This window comes from Watersipora subatra, chromosome 2, assembly GCF_963576615.1.
Source record: "Watersipora subatra chromosome 2, tzWatSuba1.1, whole genome shotgun sequence".
Lineage (NCBI taxonomy): Eukaryota > Metazoa > Bryozoa > Gymnolaemata > Cheilostomatida > Watersiporidae > Watersipora > Watersipora subatra.
In genome coordinates this window covers 15,599,834-15,623,739 of record NC_088709.1, presented here as the reverse complement: position 1 = coordinate 15,623,739, position 23,906 = coordinate 15,599,834, and the positions used below count along the sequence as shown (strand labels likewise).

General features: G+C 36.3%; 1 protein-coding gene across 1 annotated transcript in view; it reads left to right on the top strand.

The window, feature by feature from the left end:
* Positions 1–9,823: 9,823 nt before the first annotated feature.
* LOC137387995 (uncharacterized) overlaps positions 9,824–23,906 on the top strand; it is a 41,973-nt gene continuing 27,890 nt past the window's right edge. Inside the window, exons 1-6 of the mRNA XM_068074512.1 lie at positions 9,824–9,980; positions 13,253–13,606; positions 16,351–16,519; positions 17,084–17,148; positions 17,757–17,928; positions 18,280–18,359. Coding sequence (XP_067930613.1) covers positions 9,824–9,980; positions 13,253–13,606; positions 16,351–16,519; positions 17,084–17,148; positions 17,757–17,928; positions 18,280–18,359 — 997 coding nt within the window. The remainder of the gene's footprint in view (positions 9,981–13,252; positions 13,607–16,350; positions 16,520–17,083; positions 17,149–17,756; positions 17,929–18,279; positions 18,360–23,906) is intronic.

The window sequence follows — 23,906 nt, the reverse complement described above, 5'->3', positions numbered from 1 at the left end:
TCATCGTTAATAGTATATTAATATTATTAGACGATTATTATTAGTATTAGATGAAGAGTTTGTGCCAACCACTGAAGACTGGGAAGAGTTTGAGCGCTATGTTGGCCAGCGTCAAACGCTCTCCAATTACATGTAAGATAGAGCTGAACTTAACCAAACTTGACAAAATATAAAAAAGATCTATAAAGCTATTACTGACATTTTTAAGTTTACAATATTTTGGATTCTGATAAGGTTTTGTAAAATCTGTGCCATGATTGCATGGCTATATATTTATTCTTTTTCTGATCAAGCAAGTATATAATAACAGGAAATGATCTTGTACAAATCATATTGCAAGTCAACTATTGTGTTGCGATTTAAGACCCGAATCCTCCTTCAAAGAGGAGAAAATAATAGTAAGTGTGACAGCACTCCAGCGACTATTTCACTGTCACGCCTGCGCCCTTCCTTGCTCATTCACGATGGTGCAAGAAGGGGATGGGTAGAGTTCAAGGTTACATGTTCCTCCTGTCACCAATCGTACACTTGGGAAACAACTGCCAGGGTGAACAGAGCTCACGTCATCAACCCCCTGCTGGCAGCTGCATCACTCTTTTCTGGCGGATGCCTTACGCAGAACCTCCGTTTTCTGTCGCTCCTGAACATTGCGATAACAAGCCACAGCGTTTGCCTTTACCAACAAAGAGAATACTTGCATGGTGTGAGTGTTAATATTTACCCAAAAACTTGGAAATTGTGAGTAAAAGCTTGGCACACTAATTTAATAACGACATTTAGAAACCATTTTTTTCTTGAAATGAAAATATGTTGTCCTTCAAGCGAAATAATTTAAAATTCTGATTCTTCATCATAATATAGCACAAAAAGGAGGAAGATTATTCTACATTCTTAGTCTGATGATAATGATACAAATTAATCTTGTTTAATGGAGTTTTACAATATTTTACAGTGTATTGCTGAGCAGTACACCCTGCATAACGAGGGATTGTTGGCAGCAATTGATTGGGAGCTTGATTTGGCAGGTGACAGTAGATGCGATAGTCCGGGGCATTGCGCACTATACGGGGCCTACACTATGATGGATCAGAGCTGCGGTTTAATAGCCAGCAGCCATCTTGTCAAGGTAAAACTTTGAAGGTTTTTACTTTACAGCCTGACAAATCTCAAATTTTTTAGTAGTTATCAATACATAAATATGAAGTTGCTGATCTGGCTAAATAATTCATTCAAATAATGTGAAAGTGATTGTTGGTCATAACCTTCTTTACTTTGCAGTCAATGGAGACCACCAGCTCTAACGCCATGGAGCTGGAAGGCTTCAAGTGATGCCAGTCATAACTAATTTCCCATGGCCTGAGAGTGAGGTCCATTACAACGGATGTTGTTACAAAGGTTGTGTGCATACCGCAAGCTTGTGTTTTGGCTTATGCCGCAAATTCGTCGCGGTGAGCGGCGACTTCTACCTGCCTGCTTGGTGTCTGAGATTCGGGCTCTTTTCCCACCAACGAATGATGAAGAAGAGTTTGCAGACTATGTGTTCAAGGGCTTCTGCTATGCTAGTCTGCAAACTCTTCTTCATCATTCGTTGGTGGGAAAAGAGCTCAAACCTTAGACACCAAGCAGGCAGGTAGAGGCCGTCACTCACCGCAAAAAATCTGTGGCATAAGCAAAAACACAAGATTGTGGTATGCACACAACCTTTTCCGAGCATTTGACAAAGGCTTTCCAAATGGGAATAGATTATCTACCAAAACAATTATTGGAAAACAATAATTGCTGATCATCAAAATAATCATGGTTTTTATATAATAAAATCATAAAACTAATACACTCTCTACTGTAGTAAGTGTACAAGCCAAATATAACAATTCTCCTTGTGTTCCACGAGTTAAGAATATGTGTGTTCAACCAATGCATTAAATTTGTAACACAAGAATTGTAGATAATGCTTGACACATTAGCATAGCTTTGGTGTAGTTGGCATTAAATGAAAATCCAACTCACTAATTGCTGATAACAATAATTGCTGATCATCAAAATAATCACGATCTTTATATAATAAAATCATAAAACTAATACACTCTCTACTGTAGTAAGTGTACAAGCCAAATATAACAATTCTCCTTGTGTTCCACGAGTTAAGAATATGTGTGTTCAACCGATGCATTAAATTTGTAACACAAGAATTGTAGATAATGCTTAACACATTAGCATAGCTTTGGTGTAGTTGGCATTAAATGAAAATCCAACTCACTATGATATCACAGGTAATTATTCCACCTCAACTCAAGGGGTGCAGGCGCCACAAGTTCGTCCACACTAGGGTGCATACACAGGCATTCATGCTCCCTGCAGTCATAGAGATGATGCGCAAACTCAGCATCATGGCAGCACAAACATTCAGGAAGAAATGGCATGTCTTGGCAGCGCTTGCAGACACACCACTCTGTAGCCGGTGGTATTAGCTCCTAAAAAAAAGAACAGATATGTCTATGCAACCATAGCTAGTACATTAGGTCGATGTTATCCAACAGTATATCAGTGCAGCACTAGATTTAATTATTAAAATTGTTAATGTTGTCATTCGAGAAAAGTCTGTAATTATTTTTTCGCAATATGAGGCAATAATTCTGCCCTGCGCTGACATAACCCTATATCTCCGGAATGTGAAATTGTTCAGCAGAGATGATTTAAGAGCGCTTGTTGTCTAGCCTTACCATATGAATATAATAAAAAAAAATTCTTTCACAATGTTTGTATGGTTATCTCAAATATAATTATCAATTGAAATTTTGATTTGAGTTAGACAATGAGATAAACAATGGGATAATTGGTTCAGTGAGCTAATAATGTCATTGGTTGACTAAAATTATGCAGACAAAACCCTTTACCTAGAGATATAGGGCTTTGTCTGCATTTTATCACCTGCAATAATCCACATATTAGCATGTACATTTGAACAAATATGTATTGAATTATTGATATATGGTTTAGAAAAGAGAAACATTGCGTAACACATATGGAGATCAGTCAAATATAATTATTACACCACACCAATTATAAAACCTCGGTAACACTATATAATAATTGAAGGATCACTTGACCCATATAGTTATATGGGTCTACTCAAAGTCTATGACCAAGTCTACAGCATTGCTGACTACCAAATTTTTCCAAAATCGGTGACGGCTCTGTGGCATATGTTTCTCAACTAGGTTCTTGACCAGTCCCTGCTTCTTCTGCTTGCTTACTCCCCGATGTGCTGACTGCATCAGTCCTTGGTCAGCCGAAGGTTTATACCGTGACTTTAGAAAGTCGAACTTCAGCCATGGAATGCCATTTTCATGATTAAGTTTGTAAGAGAAGTTTCTGCTTCCTCTTACAAACTTTATCACACTAACTTCACTGAGCATTGGACGGCTAGCTGCTTGCAGCTTAGGTTGCGATTGGTGGCTCTTGTAGTTAACAAACTGAGTAACCTCAGGCACTGTAACCTTAACTGAGGCTGCTGCCACACACTTTGTGAAGTCATCAAAGTCAAAAACATTTACAGCCTTCTTCAATATCATATGCTACCTCTTTGCCTCATCTGCCCTCCTACACTTTGGTGTAGTGCCAATATCATTTTGGTTTCCTAAGACATAAACCATAAATTAATTATTGTCACTGGAATATACTAAAATATGACAAGATAAATATGCTATATCATATTAATATTGGAACAAGTTTATCGCACAAAGTTTACTCGTGGTGGATGGATCGCAATGATCAAATAGGCATACCTGCTGCTGTTGCTGGAGCTCCGCTATCAAGTGGTCCGGCTTATCCATCCATTTGGATATGAAGAAATATAAATTAAAAGTAGTACTTAGTTGTAAAGTTGAATATATCTGTGAGTTGTAAAGTTGAATATATCTGTGAACTCTTGCTGTTGGTTGACTAGCACTCACTGGTGAAATTAGTCTGCCAGCAAAACTTATATCACACAACTTCAGACAGTGTGATAGGATTCCATAAACTCAGAATATATTACCATTCTGCAAATCCCATCCATGAAGCCTCACAGTCTAGTCATTAACAACAAGGCAAACTTTTAGCAACAAGGATTGCAAACAATTGATGGCATAATGTTGTTGATTGTCTTTTTCTGCAGGTTGGACATCAATTGAATAGCATATTATGCAGACAAAGCCCTGTATTAGCTGATATAGGGTTATGTCCACAGTTTATATTTTATTAGTGGGAGATATAGGGTTTATGAAGTTTAAAAAATGGCTTTCCCGTGGAAATGTTTGAGAGATTTTTTTTCCAGCATACATTGAGCAAGGAAAATGAGTTTGAGACTAAAAAATCAATTTTGAAAAGTTGAAGAGATATAGGGTTATGTCAACATAGGGCAGAATTATCATCATTTAAATCATATATATATAATAATATTCGTTCTATCCCTCTCTAGCTAAAACTATTACTACTAGCTAGCTTGGCACATAAGAGCTGGCTAGTGGCGGTGCTTACTTGCTGGGAGGTTTGATTTTGTTGAGGATCTTCTTCAGATAGAGCGTCAGGCTCGAAACGACAGGGTCTTAACTCTTCAGAATTTGATATTTTTTATGATCGCAACTCAGACAAGTACACATACGTTGAATTGTCGGACGGAATGGCCAAGCTAAAACTGTGAAGTAGCAAGCATCTATATTTGATACGGGGTCTTAGGTAAAACCCGAAAAGCTTGTCATAAGCTATTGCTACGATAAGTTTAATATTGAGCTGTTTATTGGCCTTTAAATTCACGCGAGAACATCACGTGACAGGACAGTAACCAAAATCCGTGAATACGTCATCGAAATCAAGAGATTCTAATCTACGGCGGCTTTGCGTCTTTGAGCTTTTAAGAGCTTGTAATCACATTTCCACATGTTTGGCACTTACAACACAACATAGTGAGACATGGCAAATCTTTTGATACCAAATAACTTTGATGTGAATTTTGTTGCAAGTCAACCTTTAAGATTTTGCTGAATGTAATACTTGTTTTGTTAACCAATACCAAGAATTATAATATAGTGTTGACAAGTCGTAAATGTGATCTTCACTGATGAGAAGTATTAAATCATTGATCAAGTAATAATCTTCAATTAATTAACTTAACTAACTTAAATTAACTTAATTAACTTAGCATTAGCAAAATTACACATTTATTATTTTATCATAACTTCTGTGACCTTGTTGGCTTCACGCACTGGTCATAAGTAAAGTTCCTATTCATTCCTGTTAGCAGTTTATATTATGGCTATAGCTGCCCAAATATAACCAATTGTTACAACTCTTTGTACTCATTGTTATTGGATGCGGGGCTGTATTGTCAAAAAATGTGGTCAAAAGACTGTCAATTAGTAATTGCCCAAAGGCCCGACTCGGAAGTGCGGAGAGGGTCTGGGAAGAAAGCTGAAGCGCCCACCCAGTGAAGGGGTTTCGGGGGTCATCCACCGAGAAAATTTTTAGAATTAAAAGCAAAATTAGAGCATTTTAAAGTGCATCTTGTATTATTTAAGGTGGATATCGAGTAGTATGGTAGTCACAGTAGTCGCTAAATGCAGTAGTCACTACATACAGTAGTCACTACATACAGTAGTCACTACATACAGTAGTCACTACATACAGTAGGCGCTACATACAATAGTTGTTACATACGGTAGTCGCTACATGCAGTAGTTGCTACAACAGTAGTGGCTACATGCAGTAGTCGCTACATGCAGTAGGCGCTACATACAGTAGTCGCTACATACAGTAGTCACTACATACAGTAGTCGCTACATACACTAGTCGCTACATACAGTAGTTGCTACATACACTAGTCGCTACATACAGTAGTCGCTACATACAGTAGTCGCTACATACAGTAGTCGCTACATACAGTAGGCGCTACATACAGTAGTCGCTACATACACTAGTCGCTACATACAGTAGTAGCTACATACAGTAGTCGTTACGTACAGTAGTCGCTACGTACAGTAGTCGCTACATACAGTAGTCGCTACATACACTAGTTGCTACATACAGTAGTCACTACATACACTAGTCGCTACATACAGTAGTCACTACATACAATAGTCGCTACATACAGTAGTTGCTACATACACAAGTCGCTACATACAGTAGCCGCTACATACAGTAGTCGCTACATACAGTAGTCGCTACATACAGTAGGCGCTACATACAGTAGTCGCTACATACACTAGTCGCTACATACAGTAGTCGCTACATACAGTAGTCGCTGCATACAATAGTTGCAGCGTTGCATGTTCCACCAGCTGTTTAGGAGCTGTTGATGTATCATTCGTGCGAGTCCTTCGCTATTCTTTTCAATCTGGTAACAGAAGATTCAAGTATATTTTATAGTGGGAAAGCTATAGCTATGAAGCTATAGCATTAGATCTCTTGAGTAGATAGGGTTAACCCATACACTGTTACTATTAGCTCAGGTTTTTATCCCTCATACATAATCTGAATAAAGGGTTATTAAAGGCTACAGCTAGGAGACTGTGCTCCTAAGAACTCACATAGGATCAGAAACTAGCTCATCCCTATAACCCATAGAAACTAGTAACACAAGCCGTTGAAACTTCAAGAAGATGTAGAAGAAAGTATTTTGAAATTATCTGGCTTCAATCTCTTATGCTATATTTACATGAGCTCTCAATTCTGTTTTTTTTTTTTTGCTTATTTGTTTTAGAATGTTAGGTATTCTGCCTTTGGAACATTTTGATGCACCATCAGGTTTTTTTGCAGTATGAGGACCGGGAGATGATGTCTTTGTATTTTCTCTAATTGTGTTCAATCCTGGCCCATTACAGAAATTGTATACATACATCGTCGTTTAGAGTCTTCGAGACTTCAGGCAGTGCCATGAGCTGCCACGCTGGTAATAAATGCATTATGTACTGCAACTCGTAACAGTATAACTGTATTTAGCAGCCGATGACTTAAATAAAAAACATTCGGTCTATTTTAAATGTTATTAGTGACTAACATCCAGGTGTGAATCTACATCAGCTCTCCATTTGGCCCCAACTCAAACTGTCTAATAAACAATTTGCCAACGCAAGCTCCTAGTGTGTAACAATTAGTCTAAGACTGCAAATTTAAACAATTCTTATTGTTAGAATATCTTTCATTGTTCATGGATTGTTGTTTGCACTGGTTTGCTCTGAAGTTCTAAATCTATTTTCACACAACTGCCTTGAAACTTCACCCCTTTGGCGGGATGAAGTTGAACTGCGCACAAAACCATTTACTTCTAAGTTGTCTCCTCTTTATCAGTCTGTAAGTATGATAGTCATGACAGTATGCTGATTTACGCATTTGTATGTTTGCAGTAGAGTATATATTGTATTATTGTGGTTACTATAAAGCATAAGTTTATCATTTCTTTATCCGCTATTGACATGTTAAAATGTGCCATGGTCCTTTTGACGCACTCACTACAACCACAGGGCACAGTGTTGACCTTCAATTCTTATTCGAAGTTTAAAAACAATGATACGATTGTATTTAGTAGAAAGTTAATGACCTGAGAATGGTAATTCATGATAATCAATAAATGATGGGAAGAAACAATTAAAAATTTTAATAAGTTCATCTGGTACTAAAAGCTTTATGTAAGAATGTTGCTGCTAGGAGATCAAACATTAGTAAGTACATACATGTACTAATCACTCACTGGGTGTACTGACTATGTATAAGCTGCTATGCTCAAAACAAGAACTGATTCCACCAATGCACTGTAAAAAACGTAACTCTCCTCTAAACTTCAGATAATTTGAACTAGAAATAGTCATTACAACTCAAAAACTTAATTCTTCTCAAAGTGTGGGATAATTTGAGCAAGAAATAGTCTTTCATTTCAAAAATTAAACTCGCTTTTAGGTGTCAAATAATTTGAGCTAAAACTCATTCTGTCCTAAAACTAAACTTTCCTGAGAGTTCAGATAATCTGAACTAGGTAGTTCATTTGAGCTAAAAATGTGTATCTTATCTCACTGTAATCGAGTTATCAAGGTGTTGTGTATCTTTAATGGCAGTGAATATGTACTTTCTTTATACCAAGCATTGTTCTTCATTGTTCGTCTCTTTCATGTTTTAGTTGTGCGTTTGGGCAAACTGAAGGTAAATATATTTGCTCTTATTTTGTTGTATTATCTTTTTTTGTAGAAATAACGCTCTTGACAACATTATACATCATAAGATTTCAAAACTGTTGAAATAACAACATATGTATGCTGTATAAACACTCGAAACCATGCTCTGGGCTCGCAGAAACCTGGATACTTTTTATTCATTTCACAACGAGAGGGACATGAATGTGCTGTCAGTACTGCTTAACGCAACAATAATGAATATTTACCATAATGCTGCTATTTGGGTACAATTTTACAGGGATATGCATAAGTTTCGTTGTCTGCTTAAAGCTTCTCACAATCATAAAATAAAACCGACAGCATTTCTGAGCCGCTGAAACTGTCTCCTACTCCTAACACACTATTGCTGACTTAGTCTGTGCATGCTGTTGTCCCACACCACTGATGACCTAGTCTGAAAACATTCTTGTAATACACTACTGATGACTAAATCTGTACATGCTGTTATAACACACCACTGGTGACCTAGTCTGAACCTGCTGTTGTAACACATTAGTGCTGCTTTAGTCTGAACACGCTGTTGTAACTCACTACTGCTGACAGTCTTAACATTATGTTGTAACACACCACTGCTGACTTAGTCTTAATATATTGTTGTACCACCCTACTGCTGATCTAGTCTGAATATGCTGTTGTACCACACCCCTGCTAACCTAGTCTGAACCTGTTTTTGTAACACACGACTGCTGACTTAGTGTTAACATGCTGTTGTAACACACTACTGCTGACCTAGTCTGAACATGCTGTTGTCACACACTATTGCTGACCTAGTCTGATACATGCTGTTTTAACACATTATTGCTAACCTAAACTGAACATGCTGTTGTAACACACTACTGCTGACGTAGTCTGATACATGCTGTTGTAACACATTATTGCTAACCTAAACTGAACATGCTGTTGTAACACACTACTGCTGACCTAGTCTGAACATGCTGTTGTCACACACTATTGCTGACCTAGTCTGATACATGCTGTTTTAACACATTATTGCTAACCTAAACTGAACATGCTGTTGTAACACACTACTGCTGACGTAGTCTGATACATGCTGTTGTAACACATTATTGCTAACCTAAACTGAACATGCTGTTGTAACACACTACTGCTGACCTAATGTTAACATGCTGTTGCACCAAACCAGTGCTGACCTAGTCTGAACATGTTGTTGTAAAAACACTACTGCTGACTTACTCCGAACAAGCTGTTGTAGCACATTACTGCTGACCTTGTCTGAACAAGCTGTTGTACCAGACTTCTGTTGACCTAGTCTGAACATGCTATTGCAACACACAACTGTTGACCAAGTTTGAACATGTTGTTGTACCACACTACTGCTTACCTAGTCTGAACAAGCTGTTGTACCACACTACTGCTGACCTAGTCTGAACGTACTATTGTAACACACTACTGTTGACCTAGTCTGAACATGCTGTTATACCATGCCATTGCTGATCTAGTCTGAACACACTGTTGTAGAAAAAGTGTCTTTGGCAAAACAGGCTGTCTTACAATCCTTTACATCATATTGTGAATTCAATCCTGCTGACAATCTTGACTCATATACGATTCTTTCGCCAGAAGAAGATCTCGTAAACAGGTCAAGCGGCCATGCTATTAAGATGTTCTGTGCTGAAGGAGTGTTGCGAAAAGCTGCCTCTAGGTTTCTGACATCATTCACTAATTATTGCTCACTGTTCATCGAGGAGGACGAAGTGGGATGGCAGACACTCAAATTTTACTGGGACCTCACTGTACTCCATGACCAATGTGGGCCTGGTATGCACTAGTTATAGCTGGTCTATGTTGATAAGTTGTTTTCCTGTTGTTTTCCTCGAGCTAATGATCAAGCATTCTGTGTACTTTTGACTGACAGTAATAATATTGATAATTTCCAAGGATGTATTTAAAGTCCTGCTAATAATTTGTAAATTAATTTTCATCCTATGCTAACTTGCTATAATATTCTGATTTTGCAGAAGTAATTGTCTGCTCTCACTCTTATTAGTACACCTGGATTCCTTCATCTTTAGCCGACATTGTATCCTAGGATTTGGCCTGTTCTTCCAATTTAAAATTTTGCGCACCTTCCTCCATGTTCCATGCATGACCGAGAAATGTCGTCTTTCTTATTCTCTATCTCGGACATCCCAACCGCTTTTTCTAATTCTCCACGGCTTTACAGACACAGATGTTATTTAAAGCTGTCTTATTTCTCTTACAGAACCATAACACTTTTTGATCTTATATCTTTTTTTCTTAATCTCAGGTTCTACAATGTCCTTCATTCAAGTATAGTCAATCATCCTGTTTTACACCATACTGTCATGTCTGCGAGCTCGTACATTTTGGTCAGTTAGATTGAAAAGATCTCATAGAATTTTTGTCTTTTTATCTTTTTACTGACTGTTTAATGTGTTCACACAAACTACTTAGCGATGTAATTCAAATTTTATTATCACTATAAACATTCTTATTATTACTACTATTTTTAATGACATCTTATTATTGTTTTAGTTTCTGGCAAAAATTCATAGGCTGAACTTTATGGTATCATGGCGACTCACCGATGGGTTAAGAATGATTATTATTGTTATTATGCTGTTTTAAGTTTCCTTAGTTTCCTTTAGTTTCTTTAGCGGTGTAGTTCAAATCTTAATATTATTACTATAATTATCAATAATATTTTACTATTTTTATTTTAGTTTTTGAAAAAAGCCATGTGCTGAGTTTTATGGTATCATGGCCACTCACTGATGGGTTGAGAATGGTAATTATAGTTATTATATTATCATTAATACTATTGCTATTAGTATTTGTTAGGTAACAACTATAGAATCAATAGTTTCCTTGCCGTCTACCTAAAGCTACTAAGGTAAAACTTTTCTAAACATATTTCTGAACATAATCCACAAGTTTCATAATCCACATAATGCCACGGCTCCATGTGCACCCATGACAACAGGCACCACAGGCACAGACATTTTTAAAGCTGTCCAATTTCTCCTAATGAGTCGTAGTATTTTTTCATCTTATATTTTTTTCAAGCCTTGCGTTCTCAGACCATACAATGTCAATCCTTTAGGTATAATCAGTCATTTTGTCTTGCACCATATTGTCATGTCTGCGAGCTCACATGCTTTGATCAGTTTTAATGTAAAGATCGCATTGACCTTTTGTGTTCTTGTTTTCCAATACTGACTGTTTAATGTGTTCACACCAACTACTTAGCGGTGTAGTTCAAATCTGATTATTATTATTACTACAATTATCAATAATCTTTTACTATTGTTATTTTAGTTTTTGAAAAAAAGCCATATGCTGAGTTTTATGGTATCATGGCCACTCACCGCTAGGTTGAGAATGATAACTATTGTTATTCTGTTATCATTAATACTATTGCTATTAGTATTTGTTAGGTAACAGTTCTAGAATCGATAGATTCTTTGCCATCTACCTAGAGCTACTAAGAGAAAACTTTTCTGAACATATTAGCTCACCCGAAAAAGCAATCTGTTACATACTATCATTTTTAGTCCTAAATAAGCTAAATAACTGTACTGGAGGTTATTAGCTGCTATAATACCATTTGTAAGACTAATCACACACACTTGCAGTGTCTTTCACAGCCTATAAAGCTCACATACTCATCACCTTCACCTCGATCTTCTGCGTTCTTTTCTCTTTTATTACTTGTAGTACTCTGGCAGTCTAGTGTGCTGTGTCAGATTATCAGGTGTAATAACTATACAGGAAGTTATTCAGCACTGTTTAATTTGGTCAACTGGCGTAGATATTACTACGTTGGGCCACCCATTTTTTACGACCTCAAACCGTGCCTTCACACAGCCGGATGGATTTGGCAATTTTTAAAATAAAGATTTTTTTCTCATTTACTTACTTACTCCTAATTGGGTTCTGATATCATTTGTGAACATCTGGACAGCCTTCGTTAGAGCTTCCAGATCGTTTATTGTCTTTTCGTATGCCCTAAATCATCCTAAACCATTATAACTGTTATAAAGTTTGTCAATTTTAATCAATAAACATCCTGGCTGCCAGATTGCCTCAAACATAAAAAACAATAGCAAAAAATACTGATACTTTCTGATGAAATGTACAAAGACTTTATGTAAGTTCATTTTCAAGTTGTCATCCACTCAGGGCATTCTATAGTCTCTAAAAAGGTTAGAGTCGGAGTATCATTATTGTTGTTACTATTTTTGTCACCATAATTATTACTATTGTTTTTATCATTACCATGTTAATTATCATGAGCACAGCCATAGACCAGTTTTGATGGTATCACATTACAAATTGCACAGACATTATTATTGCTATTTTATCACAATGGCTATTAGTACTATTATCATTACTATCATTATTACTCGTAGTTTTTCAGTCATTTTATTTCGATGTTTGCGTTGTATATCGGAATCACTGTGTGTTTAAGCAACTATTCTTTCAAGAATACATGATATTTGCTCAATTTGTTTCAGACTTCCAAAACATTACATTAAACATTTCAAGTATTACATATTATATACAGCATTAAAACAAATGCAATATATAAAGCAATGTAAAAAAAATTAAATGTATATGCAGGCCGAATTTATAGGAAAAAAATAGGTTGGTTGCATCATAATCAGTAAAAATGTTTTACTGTTACTTTATTTTAACGACCCATGAGTGGAAGTAGAGCCTCAGCAGTGCTTAGTTTTGTTTCAGACTAAGGAACTTGCAGCAGGTCACGTCTAACATCTATTTATTTATATAATTGTCATTATTTTTATGTCTTTTTTTTCGTCAGTTTTTCTACTTTTGTTTCCAAATTGCGACATTTTAAAAAAGAAATGCGGGATGTCAAATGTTGGAAATTATTTCTCATATCATAAAAGGTTCTCTGTATACACCGCATGTAGAAAAGATTTATGTGAAGGTCAAAGGGGTGACTGTATTAGCACTCTTACATCATGCTGCAGTAACTCATAGAGGTATCCTTTTTCTGTGTTCTAATATATTGAACAATTAAATTACATATATTTTTGTAGACCCAGTGTGCAAATCTATGAGCAGCACCTTCGATTCTGCTATATTTGTTAGCAGCTCTCATGAAATGCTTCATGAAGAATCCATCAGAGTTATATACGCTGAAAACCGCACAAAAGACACCATAGCTAGATTTTTTCCTGTCGATACATACCATTACTTCATATTTGACAACTCAGCCGGTGATGGTCCTTGTTTAAACCGTACGTTAGAGATTACGACCAACTACCCGTGGGTGACCTGTGGCGCCCCAGCTGAGCTCGCCATCATTCCTGATGATACCGACCCCACAGAAATGCATACCAACTATTTTCTCTTCAACTATGGAGTGTGGTCAGCGCAGCCCCCCGAGTGTGGTAAGGAGCTTATTATTAATATTTTGTGGTGAATCAAAACCTGTGTTTCGTGAAGTCTCTTTTGACATGTGTAAGCATCACAAAAAACTAAAATATATAAATACTAATTGTGCTACCCGGCGTTGCCCGGGTAATTAAAGGTCTTTGGTAAGAAATGTGATTTGTTTTGAATATATAACAATATTTGCCATTCTAACTTTAAAACTGCATATCATGAGAAAAGTGTTTTGTGTAGTTAAAATAATTCAAGGGAAAATTAAAACAACTGTAAAGGTTTTCAAACTTTGTCAAACAACTGTAACCTTCAAACTTCATATCATGAGGAAATTGCTTAGTGACGTAATTGCTTCGTGACAGTAATTGCTTTGTGATGTACCTCGGCTTCGTGGTTCGTGCTTTGTATAATCTCCAAGTACTTGTACCCTTCTTTTATATCTTTGATGGTACCATTTGGCATTCTTAGGCCATATGTGAGCATAGAATGGTTTTTCTTAAAAATTAGCCTTCCACATTTCTCAATACCGAAGGTCATTCTGATGTCCTTGCTGTATACCTGAGTGAGGTGTATTAGCGAATCAAAGTCCCTTTCTTTGTTAGCATACAGCTTGATGTCATCCATGTAGAAGAGGTGGCTCATCTTGGTGCCACTCTTAAACTGGTACCCATAGTGAGTCTTCTCCAGCATATAGCTTAGAGGGTTTAGGCATATGCAGAAGAGCAGCGGTGATAAGGAGTCACCTTGATAGATGCCTCGCTTAATTTTGACACTCGCCAGCTTTTTGCCATTAGCCTCTAGTTCCGTCTTCCATATGGTCATTGACATCTTGATGAATGCCACAAGAGCAGGGTGAACATTGTACATACTGAGACACTCAAGTATCCAACTATGGAGAATTGAGTCATAGTTCTTTTTTTAGTCAATCCAAGCCATAGCAAGATTGGTATGCCTTCTCCTGCTGTCTTGACAGACCCTCCGATCCACCAGTAACTGATGTTTGGCTCCTCGGGTGTTGCGTCCAATTCCTTTCTGAGCACTGGTCATATAGTGACTCATGTGCTCTTCCAGTTTGTCTGCAACTATTCCTGAGAGCAGTTTCCAGGTGGTGGGCAAGCACGTTATTGGTCGATAGTTCTTGGGAATCGGCCCCTGCTTTGGATCTTTCATCAGAAGTACAGTTCGTCCTTTGGTCAGCCATTTCGGGTGGTCACCTTCTTCTATTCAGGCATTCCATCTGCTTAGCCATTCTAGTGTGAAGTGATGTCAATTTCTTCAACCAGAAGGCTTGAATCATGTCATGGCCAGGTGCTGCCCAGTTCTTCATACGCTGCACTCTGCACTTGTTGTCCACTTCACTGATGGTGAGTCCTTGCTGAGCCACAGTTTGTTGGTGGCTCTCTTTAAGCCTCTTCAGCCAATTTGCAGTGGTGTTATGAGTAGTCTCTTTCTTGAAGCTATGTTGGCAGTGGCTTAATACCCATCTCCTCCAAGATAACGGTTGCCGTACTGTAGATTAAGGCATTAGTCTCACTGATCAATTTAGTTGATGTCGTCAAGTTAATGTCTTCTAACCGCTTTTTGGGTATGGTCTTGCTAATTCTCCGTAATGGTACCCTGCTTCCATAATCATTAACAGTTGGCATCTTGTTGATGATATTTTCCGCAAGCTCTTTCACCCTTGGGTCAAGGGCAAAGTGCATGTCTTCTTCAGCTTGTGGGTCAACACAAGATCGTGTATGTGTGATGGTGTGTGTTGATATGCACTCCTCGTTGGTCGAGGTTCCTTGGGTGAACTGTTCTCTAATTTTATCTACCTCAAGTTCTGATATATACATATATATATATATACAGATAATGGTTGAGACTTCACTGATATAGTGCTCAAGGTGGTCCACCGAGCCTGTATAAGTACAAAGACGGAAAAAGATCTTAGCAACAGTTTATGACTAAAAGTTTCATACTGCATGCAGTAATCATCAGATGCTAATGTGAAGTCAAAGACTTCACATTAGCATCTGATGATTACTGCATGCAGTATGAAACTTTTAGTCATAAACTGTTGCTAAGATCTTTTTCCGTCTTTGTACTTATATATATATATATATATATATATATATATATATATATATATATATATATATATATATACTTATATATATATAGATCATCGTGTTTGTCTCCATTCAATAAATGCTAGCGATAGCAAAATATTTTGTAGAACTTCTTCAAAAAATTTTCAATACTGCTAGTTTGAAGAACTTTAGTTTGCTTAGCAACGTCAATTTCATTATCAGTTCTCTGTACAAAAACAGGACAACTCCAATTGGAGTAGTTGGAGACTGATGCGTTGTAGACTAGTTGTAAAACTCGTTGCAGATGTCCATTGTTCGCCCCAACATTATTGACATGTATGACTGCATATGTGTTTGAATCGTCTGATCAGGGCAACAATTTCAGTAGACTGCATATTTGGAGTTGTTTTACAATATGACAGTCAACCTTCAATCAACCTTTTGGTGTGCGTGAATCTGTTTTTTGTAGACAGGTAATGCATTTAGTGGGTATATATAATGGTAACTACTTGCAAATTGAGTGTAAATCGGGTGTAAATCCCTGTAAATTAGGTGTAAATACCTGTTATGATAATGGATCATCAGTCTTGGCAGCGGTAGATTGAGATAAATAATCCTTCGAGCTAACTGATTAAAATACTTGTTATAGCTTTACACTATTGCTATGTTTTTAGTGATCAAAAAGTGTACTGATATAGACCTGGAAGCCCTCGGTTTTACTTCAAACAATGTCATAACTCCAATTTTTGATTACTATCTCGTCGGAGAGCAGGTGGAGATAAGTTGCGCTGATGGACTGTCACAGATAAACTATAAAGTCAGTGCAGAAGTGATTACGTGCGTGTAAGTGAACTTCGGCTGAGTCTGTGTGTTCATGATGTTACCTTTAGCTCAACTCCATTTAGACACATTTCTCTTTGCTTCAGGCTTTGTGATGTTTTGTTTTGGAGATTTGAATGGCATGAAAGGAATCATGCATGATTCATTTCATAAAAGTAGCGTACAGTAGACGAAAGGAATCATGCATGTTCGTCATGGATGTTCCAACAACATAAAGAATATATGTAAAGTTTTTGCTTCATACTACGCAAAAAATCCCATACAATATAGTTTTAAGTTCTCAAATTCAATTTGAGTAATAAGAATTCTAAAGGGCTATAGGAGTAACTCTAAAAGATCTTGAAATGGATCAAGCAATTTACATTTCATTCACTTCCTATAACATAAACTTCATATAATGTAAACGTTCCTAGGACCGATTACTTATGGTGTAAGAGCATCTACTGTATTTGATAAAATCAAATATGTGCAGGTTATGACCTGGTATAATATTGTATCTACATGTATTATCACTAAATTAAAAACAGAGATAGTAGAGAGTGAGAAGTTGCATGTTTTTCATTACAGTGCTGATGCAACGCTAGGCACTATTTGGATGCGAGCTGAAGACTCTTTGAGAATAACTGACTGCAGTGAGTCGACTTGCTCCCTAAATCTGTCTGTTCACACACGGCACTAATTCTGTGACCGTTGCTATTGGTTGACCTTTTTAATTGAAACAATGTTTTAGGGTTTAGCAAGCAAAGTAGCATAGAGGTAATCATAAAACAACATTAGCAATGATATAAGATGTGCTTTAAGATGAATGATGCCACACTTTAATATGTACTCATATTTAACATAGACTTCTTTTTGAAAGAAAGATATTTTTACTAGTAAAGTTCTACACTCCCCATTTTCGTGCTTGCAACAATTTATATCTCTCCCTTTTCATTTTTAAACCATTATATTTTCACTTGGTGGTTTTTAATATAACTTTCTTGTGATTAATCGTGTCTCTTCTGTCACTTCTCCCAATTTAGCCATTTCGCATATTTCTATCACTTGGTTTCTTTCAATCATCTCTCTCATCCGCATTTGTTTAGACTCACCTAGTCTGTTTTCTCAATACACTGTTTATATTATTAGTTTCTTGGTAGAGCTAGTAACTTATTAAAGCTTATTAACTCCATATTAACTTTATTAAACTTCACATTTGAATTAACCAAAACTTTAAACAATATTTTTGGCTTTTGTACAGAGGTAAGAAGATGCAGTCGTCCTTATGCTACTACATTTGGGCTTGAGGCTGGTTCACTCCAATTTGATAGAAGCGAAGATTCTTATAATTTGGGAGAGTCTGTAACAATGCGCTGTTCTCCAAGTTATGTTCAAGTGGCTCCCAATGTCAGGGAAGAAGAAATTCGATGCGTGTATGTTTCAGCTTAGGAATTGTCTGCACAAATGCCTATGGGCGGGAACACACTATGATATCTTGATGTGTTATGATCATGTGTTAGTATTAGGCATGTTCTGATGCAAATTTTGTATCAAGATTGTACTGCAGGTTAACTTCGTGTCTGGGAGTTGTCTACACATTAACAATTAATGCACATCCTTATGTCACTTAGATTTTCTTAGATTTAGAATAATTGTGTCTAGTCTTATTGCATATAAACATATAATATTCAGTGTTTTTACCAAGTTCCTTCATTGTTGGAAATAGCCTAAAGTACTGTTGCTGAGTGTTTTGAAATGTCTATATCTCGGCTCTATATTTTTAGGTCTCTAATTAATGGCCAGGGTGATGTGAAGTATGAGTTTGTGCGAGCAGAGCGTGAACTCAGGCTCAAACCATGCTTGAGTAAGTTTTGCATTTAGTTAAATACATTTTATAATAGTAAGAGTGAGTGGGCATTATATAATAGTAAGAGTGAGTGTGCATCTTATAATAGTAAGAGTGAGTATGCATTTTATAGTAGTAAGAGTGAGTGTGCATTTTATAATAGTACGAGTGAGTGTGCATTTTATAATAGTAAGAGTGAGTGTGCATTTTATAATAGTAAGAGTGAGTCTGCATTTTATAATAGTAAGAGAGAGTGTGCATTTCGTAATAATAAAAGTGAATATGCATTTTATAATAGTAAGAGTGACTGTGCATTTTATAATAGTAAGAGTGAGTGTGCCTTTTATAATAGTAAGAGTGAGTGTGCATATTATAATAATAAGAGTGAGTGTACATTTATAATAATAAGAGTGAGTGTACATTTATAATAATAAGAGTGAGTATGCATTTTATAATAATAAGGGTGAGTGTACATTTTAGAATAATAAGAATGACTGCATTTTATAATAGTAAGAGTGACTGTGCATTTTATAATAGTAAGAGTGAGTGTGCCTTTTATAGTAGTAAGAGTGAGTGTGCCTTTTATAATAGTAAGAGTGATTGTGCATTTTATAATAGTAAGAGTGACTGAGCATTTTATAATAGTAAGAGTGAGTGTGCCTTTTATACTAGTAAGAGTGAGTGTGCATTTTATAATAGTAAGAGTGAGTGTGCATTTTATAATAATAAGGGTGAGTGTACATTTTAGAATAATAAGAATGACTGCATTTTATAATAGTAAGAATGACTGTGCATTTTATAATAATACTAGTAGTACCCCCTGCGTTGCCTGGGTAATAAAAGAGTCTTTCGACAAAAGATTTGATTTGTATTTAACATATAACAACATGCGCCATTCGAACTTTCAAACTACATATCATGAGAAAAGTGTTTTGTGTAGTTGAAATAAGTTAACAGAGAAAATAAAAACAACTGAAAAAGTTTCCAAACTTTGTCAAACAACTGTAACTTTCAAACTTCATATCATGAAGAAAATATTTTGTGCAGGTCAAATAAATTACAAAAAATAAAACACTTATAAAAGTGCTAAGATATAATAGTGAAATAATTAGCAAGTAATAGCTAGAGTGTGTATTTTATAAAAGTAGGAGTGAGTATGCATTTTATAATAGTAAGAGTGAGTGTGTTGGAGCTTCTTGTGGATTTCCTGCAAGAGTTCGGATTTTAGTTAGGTCTCTCTCTCAAAATTTTACAAAAATAATGGTAGTATCTGCCATAATTTTTGTACATGACGACATGCATGACGGTTAATGGCATGCCCGACATCATTAAAAACCTTGGCTTAAGATCTGTACAGATATTTTAATGTCCGACACTTGTCTGATAACAAAAACATTCGACGTGTGTTCAAAATGTTTTGTTGGATTGGTTTGTGGGTCTTCATCGAGTACTTACCATGTAGAGCACATGTTGGTGAAAATGGCATGTAGAGGATAACTCCAAATTTACCAAAGCTATGATTAAACCAGATGATGCCTAGCGTTTCACGGATTATAAAAAAGTTTTTTACAGCAAGTTTAATTTCAGTCTAATAGCTTATTCAATATATACGAATTAAAATTACTATTTTAACTTTTAAATGAAAATGTTTGTTTATCCTGTGCGTGCTACAGGTTCAATTAGGTTTATGCTATATACACATATATTTGTAGCATTTTGGGTAAGTTTGGGCATGTATTTTACTTTTAGTATTTCAAGTATGCTAGCTGAAGCATGAAGTGTGAGTAATTTAACCAACTGACATTAAAGGTTCGCAGGTGTAATAAGTATGTCCACAATTATGTGCTGCAAGGTGGTTGTGTAGAGTAATGGTTAGCGCGCCAGTCTGCAAAACCTGTGTTTCCAGTTCAATTCCAGTGCAAATCAGTTTGTTTGTTCCTATAACTTTATTGTTACAACTGAACATACAAGCGACAGACAAACACTTAAGTTTATATAAATAAATGAATGCTTATTGCATATTCAAATACACAATAGATATTAGGGTGCCTGGAAAAAACTACAGTACTGTACACTGGACACTTGAACATCAACATATTGTCCTTGTTACATATTCAAAATGAAGAAATCATATGCAAATTGTTTTTAAGTTGCATTGATAATGCATTGTTAAAATGGGGAAAATATCATCGCGTGTTTGTCTAATTAAGGTATGAGTATGAGTATGCTGCCTAAAGAAACTTTTCGTAAAACCTCTATTCGAACACCACCTCTATTAGAACATCACCTCTATTTGAACATCACCTCTATTAAAGCACCATTTAGACATTGTTTTATTTCACAAATCCATAAGTGATCAGGCAGATACTGTCCATAAAATGCTACTATTAATGACTCGGTTACATCAACAACAATAAATTATTTTGTTGGTGCTGTTTGTATTGAAGTCTATTTTATAGCTCCAACGATTTCCAGTTTTTCATTAAATCTTTGAAAGCAAAACTATAGACATAAATAATAACTGTATCAGGCTAATGGAAGTACCTTGTTTAACGCTGTTTTGATACTTCAACGTATTTTAAAAGTTGATTAACATTTACGATGGAACTTTGAGGCTAAATATCGACTGATTCAGCAGCGCAGAAGAAGAGTTGAGATTCTGTGAAATTTATTGAACAGTCAGATGAACAAGCGACAATCAAAAGCAACTGGCCAAGCAAACAATGCAAATATGTTTTTTCAAAAATGTTAATTTTTGTTTCTTTATGTATTACGCGCTGAATTCCTGGCATTGCCTTAGGAATAAAAAGTTTTTAGACAGAAAATTTATTTGTATTTAACATATAATGACATTTGCCATTGTAACGTTGAAATGTCATATCATGAGAAAGTGTTTTGTGTAGTTGAAATAAATTGAGAGAGAAAATAAAAATAACTGTGAAGGTTTTCAAACTTTGTTAAACAACTGTAACTTTCAAACTTCTTATCATGAGGAAAATGTTTTGTGCGAGTAAAATAAATTAAAAAAATATAAAACGACTATAAACGGGTTTAGGCCTAGATGTAAATGTGAAGTAAGTAGCAAGTAATAGCTAAATTGACTTTGTTTTGCTACGATTACAATAAAATATGATTAGGTAATGATACAATTAATACAAACTGAGAAAACATATAAAACTCCTGAATATGTTGAATTAATAATATCAATTTGTGAATAGAACTGTGGGCGTGTATCAAAAAGGATCTTGTTCCGCCAGAAGCTATTCATCAAAATTTTGAATACGATGATACATGTAGGTACAAATGTAAAAATGAGATATAGTTCTGTCTTTGTATGAGTGAATGGAGAGTTAAGACACTTCCTGCGAAAATAGCAATGCAAACAATTGTCCGGGTGAAAAGAATTGGTCTTGAACGCGGACATAGCAATTGAAGAGCCTAGCGCTAAAAGTGCTAAGTCACAAAATGTCCAATTCCATCAGCAGCTCATTAAAGATTTAAAGTTTATGGTAAATCATACTAATAGCTTTTTTGAAACATCTTTCACACCTCCCTTGACTACTGTGTTAACTTGGCATTTGACATGAGTTACGAAGTTTTTTTTAAAAGCGGTAGGCGGGTAAGCAAAAAAATTAATTATGTACTTAGGTACTTTTCACTCAAATTCCGGACTTGAGTACTTCTTGCACCGCGACATATCGCTGTGGCCTAATACAATCCGCTAAAATACTAGTATCCGACATAATACGAGACTGTGCAATATAATATATGATCAGAATATATAGTGAGGTTATATTATGATAATATGATACATGACTGGAATATGAGACTAAAATATTGAGATAATTAATACTAAAAGGGGTGACCTGGAGAGTATAATGTGACTAAAATAATAAAACGAAACTATGTAATAAAGTAAAAGTTCTGCGCTCTACTCCCTATCATCATCTAGATCTGCAATGGCAGCACTGTATCGTTTAAGTTTGTCATAAAAAGTGACTCTCGCATCTAGATGTGCGTGGGCGAGAAGCGCCTTCACATCGTTTTATTTAGCCTCTTTGATCGCGAGGAAGTTTCCTGGTGGGTAGGCCTGGCAAAGATTGGTAGGGTTAGTGAGATTCACCATCTTCATTCCTCTTTTCAAGATGGTAACTGGAGTGGTACAGTCAGCTGTCATGGCAGTTCGGCTTGTCACCGTCTTTCCAAGTTGGAATCGAACCCCCTGAAATGCCGCAATACCAGTTACTGCTTTTACAACGGGCTCGTAAGCATCTTTATAGTTCATGACAGTTATAACTGGTGTGTCATCTGGTAGCATATCATCTGTCAACGGGTGTTCAACAAAGGCTATCCGGAATGGTTTCTGTTGGTCTGTCGTCTTTATTAAGTTGACCCACTCCGACGATAAAGTCACACGGTCCTTTTTCTTTCTTCATTTCTCGATGCGGCCAAATTCTCTGTATAATAAACACCTCACGTTGGTGAACGTGTAAGATTACAAGATTGCAATATATTTTTTTTCGTAATAACCGTGAACTTAGAATCACATAACCAGTAATAACATCTACTCACCGGTCACAAGGCATACGACTATGTCCTGGTAGAGGGTACTTTACTTCGATCTCCTTGAGTGTGCATCCAGCCTTGTTGACTAGGCCACAGAGATAGGGGTAGATGTATCTGAAAAAATAGAACACATGCATAAGCCTATCATTCTCATACTAGAAATATAACAGTACAATGCTTTAAAATGAGATATGTGTAACTAACACTGTCATGACGTATACTAACCTGTTCTTATTTTGCGAGAAGCAGTTGTCAGCAAAGATGGTCAGCTTAGTAATATTGTCCGGAAGCTTAGATATGTAATCGTCAAGGATTGAAAATACATTACGTCAAATTAGGGCCCTTCCCAGCATAATGTTCCGCATATAAGTGCATGTAGGGCTGATCGGTAACCATGCTGTGTATACATAGGTTGTGTATCCATAGCTGCCGCTTGTAATATTCTTGGCCAATTCCAGTTAATGGGAGTGGTAAGTTCTTTTCATAGTCCATACATATCACATCTGTATTTCCAGCCAGTTTCGCTGCTTCCGAATCTTCTTTCATTTGGACATTGAAGACATCTGCCTTTCGAATGTGGAGCTCGTGTTGCGCCGTCAGCTCTCTAGCTTTCCCAGGCTCCCCACCCGCCTTGGCAGCTTTAATATCTGCGGTGAACTTTTCACATTTGTCACAAATATCACTGCGGGGATATCCGAATGCTATGTTAAACTCAAAGTTAAATATATCGTGGTACAGCCAGTATTTGACATCGTTACACTCTGGCGTATCTTGTATAAATAGCCGGTGCATTTCAGCAATGCTGAGTTTGGCATCAAGGTAGCTTTTATTCTCATTTTTTGAGTGACTATAATGACTCTCACGTGCTGGAAACTGCCTGATATGAGATCTTATCTTATCTCGAATATCTTCTGCAATCTTTGGATGGTTTCCATGATTGCCACGTCCATCTTTGATGTCTACTGCAAAGTCGAGAACCTTTTTCTTCAACCGTGACTC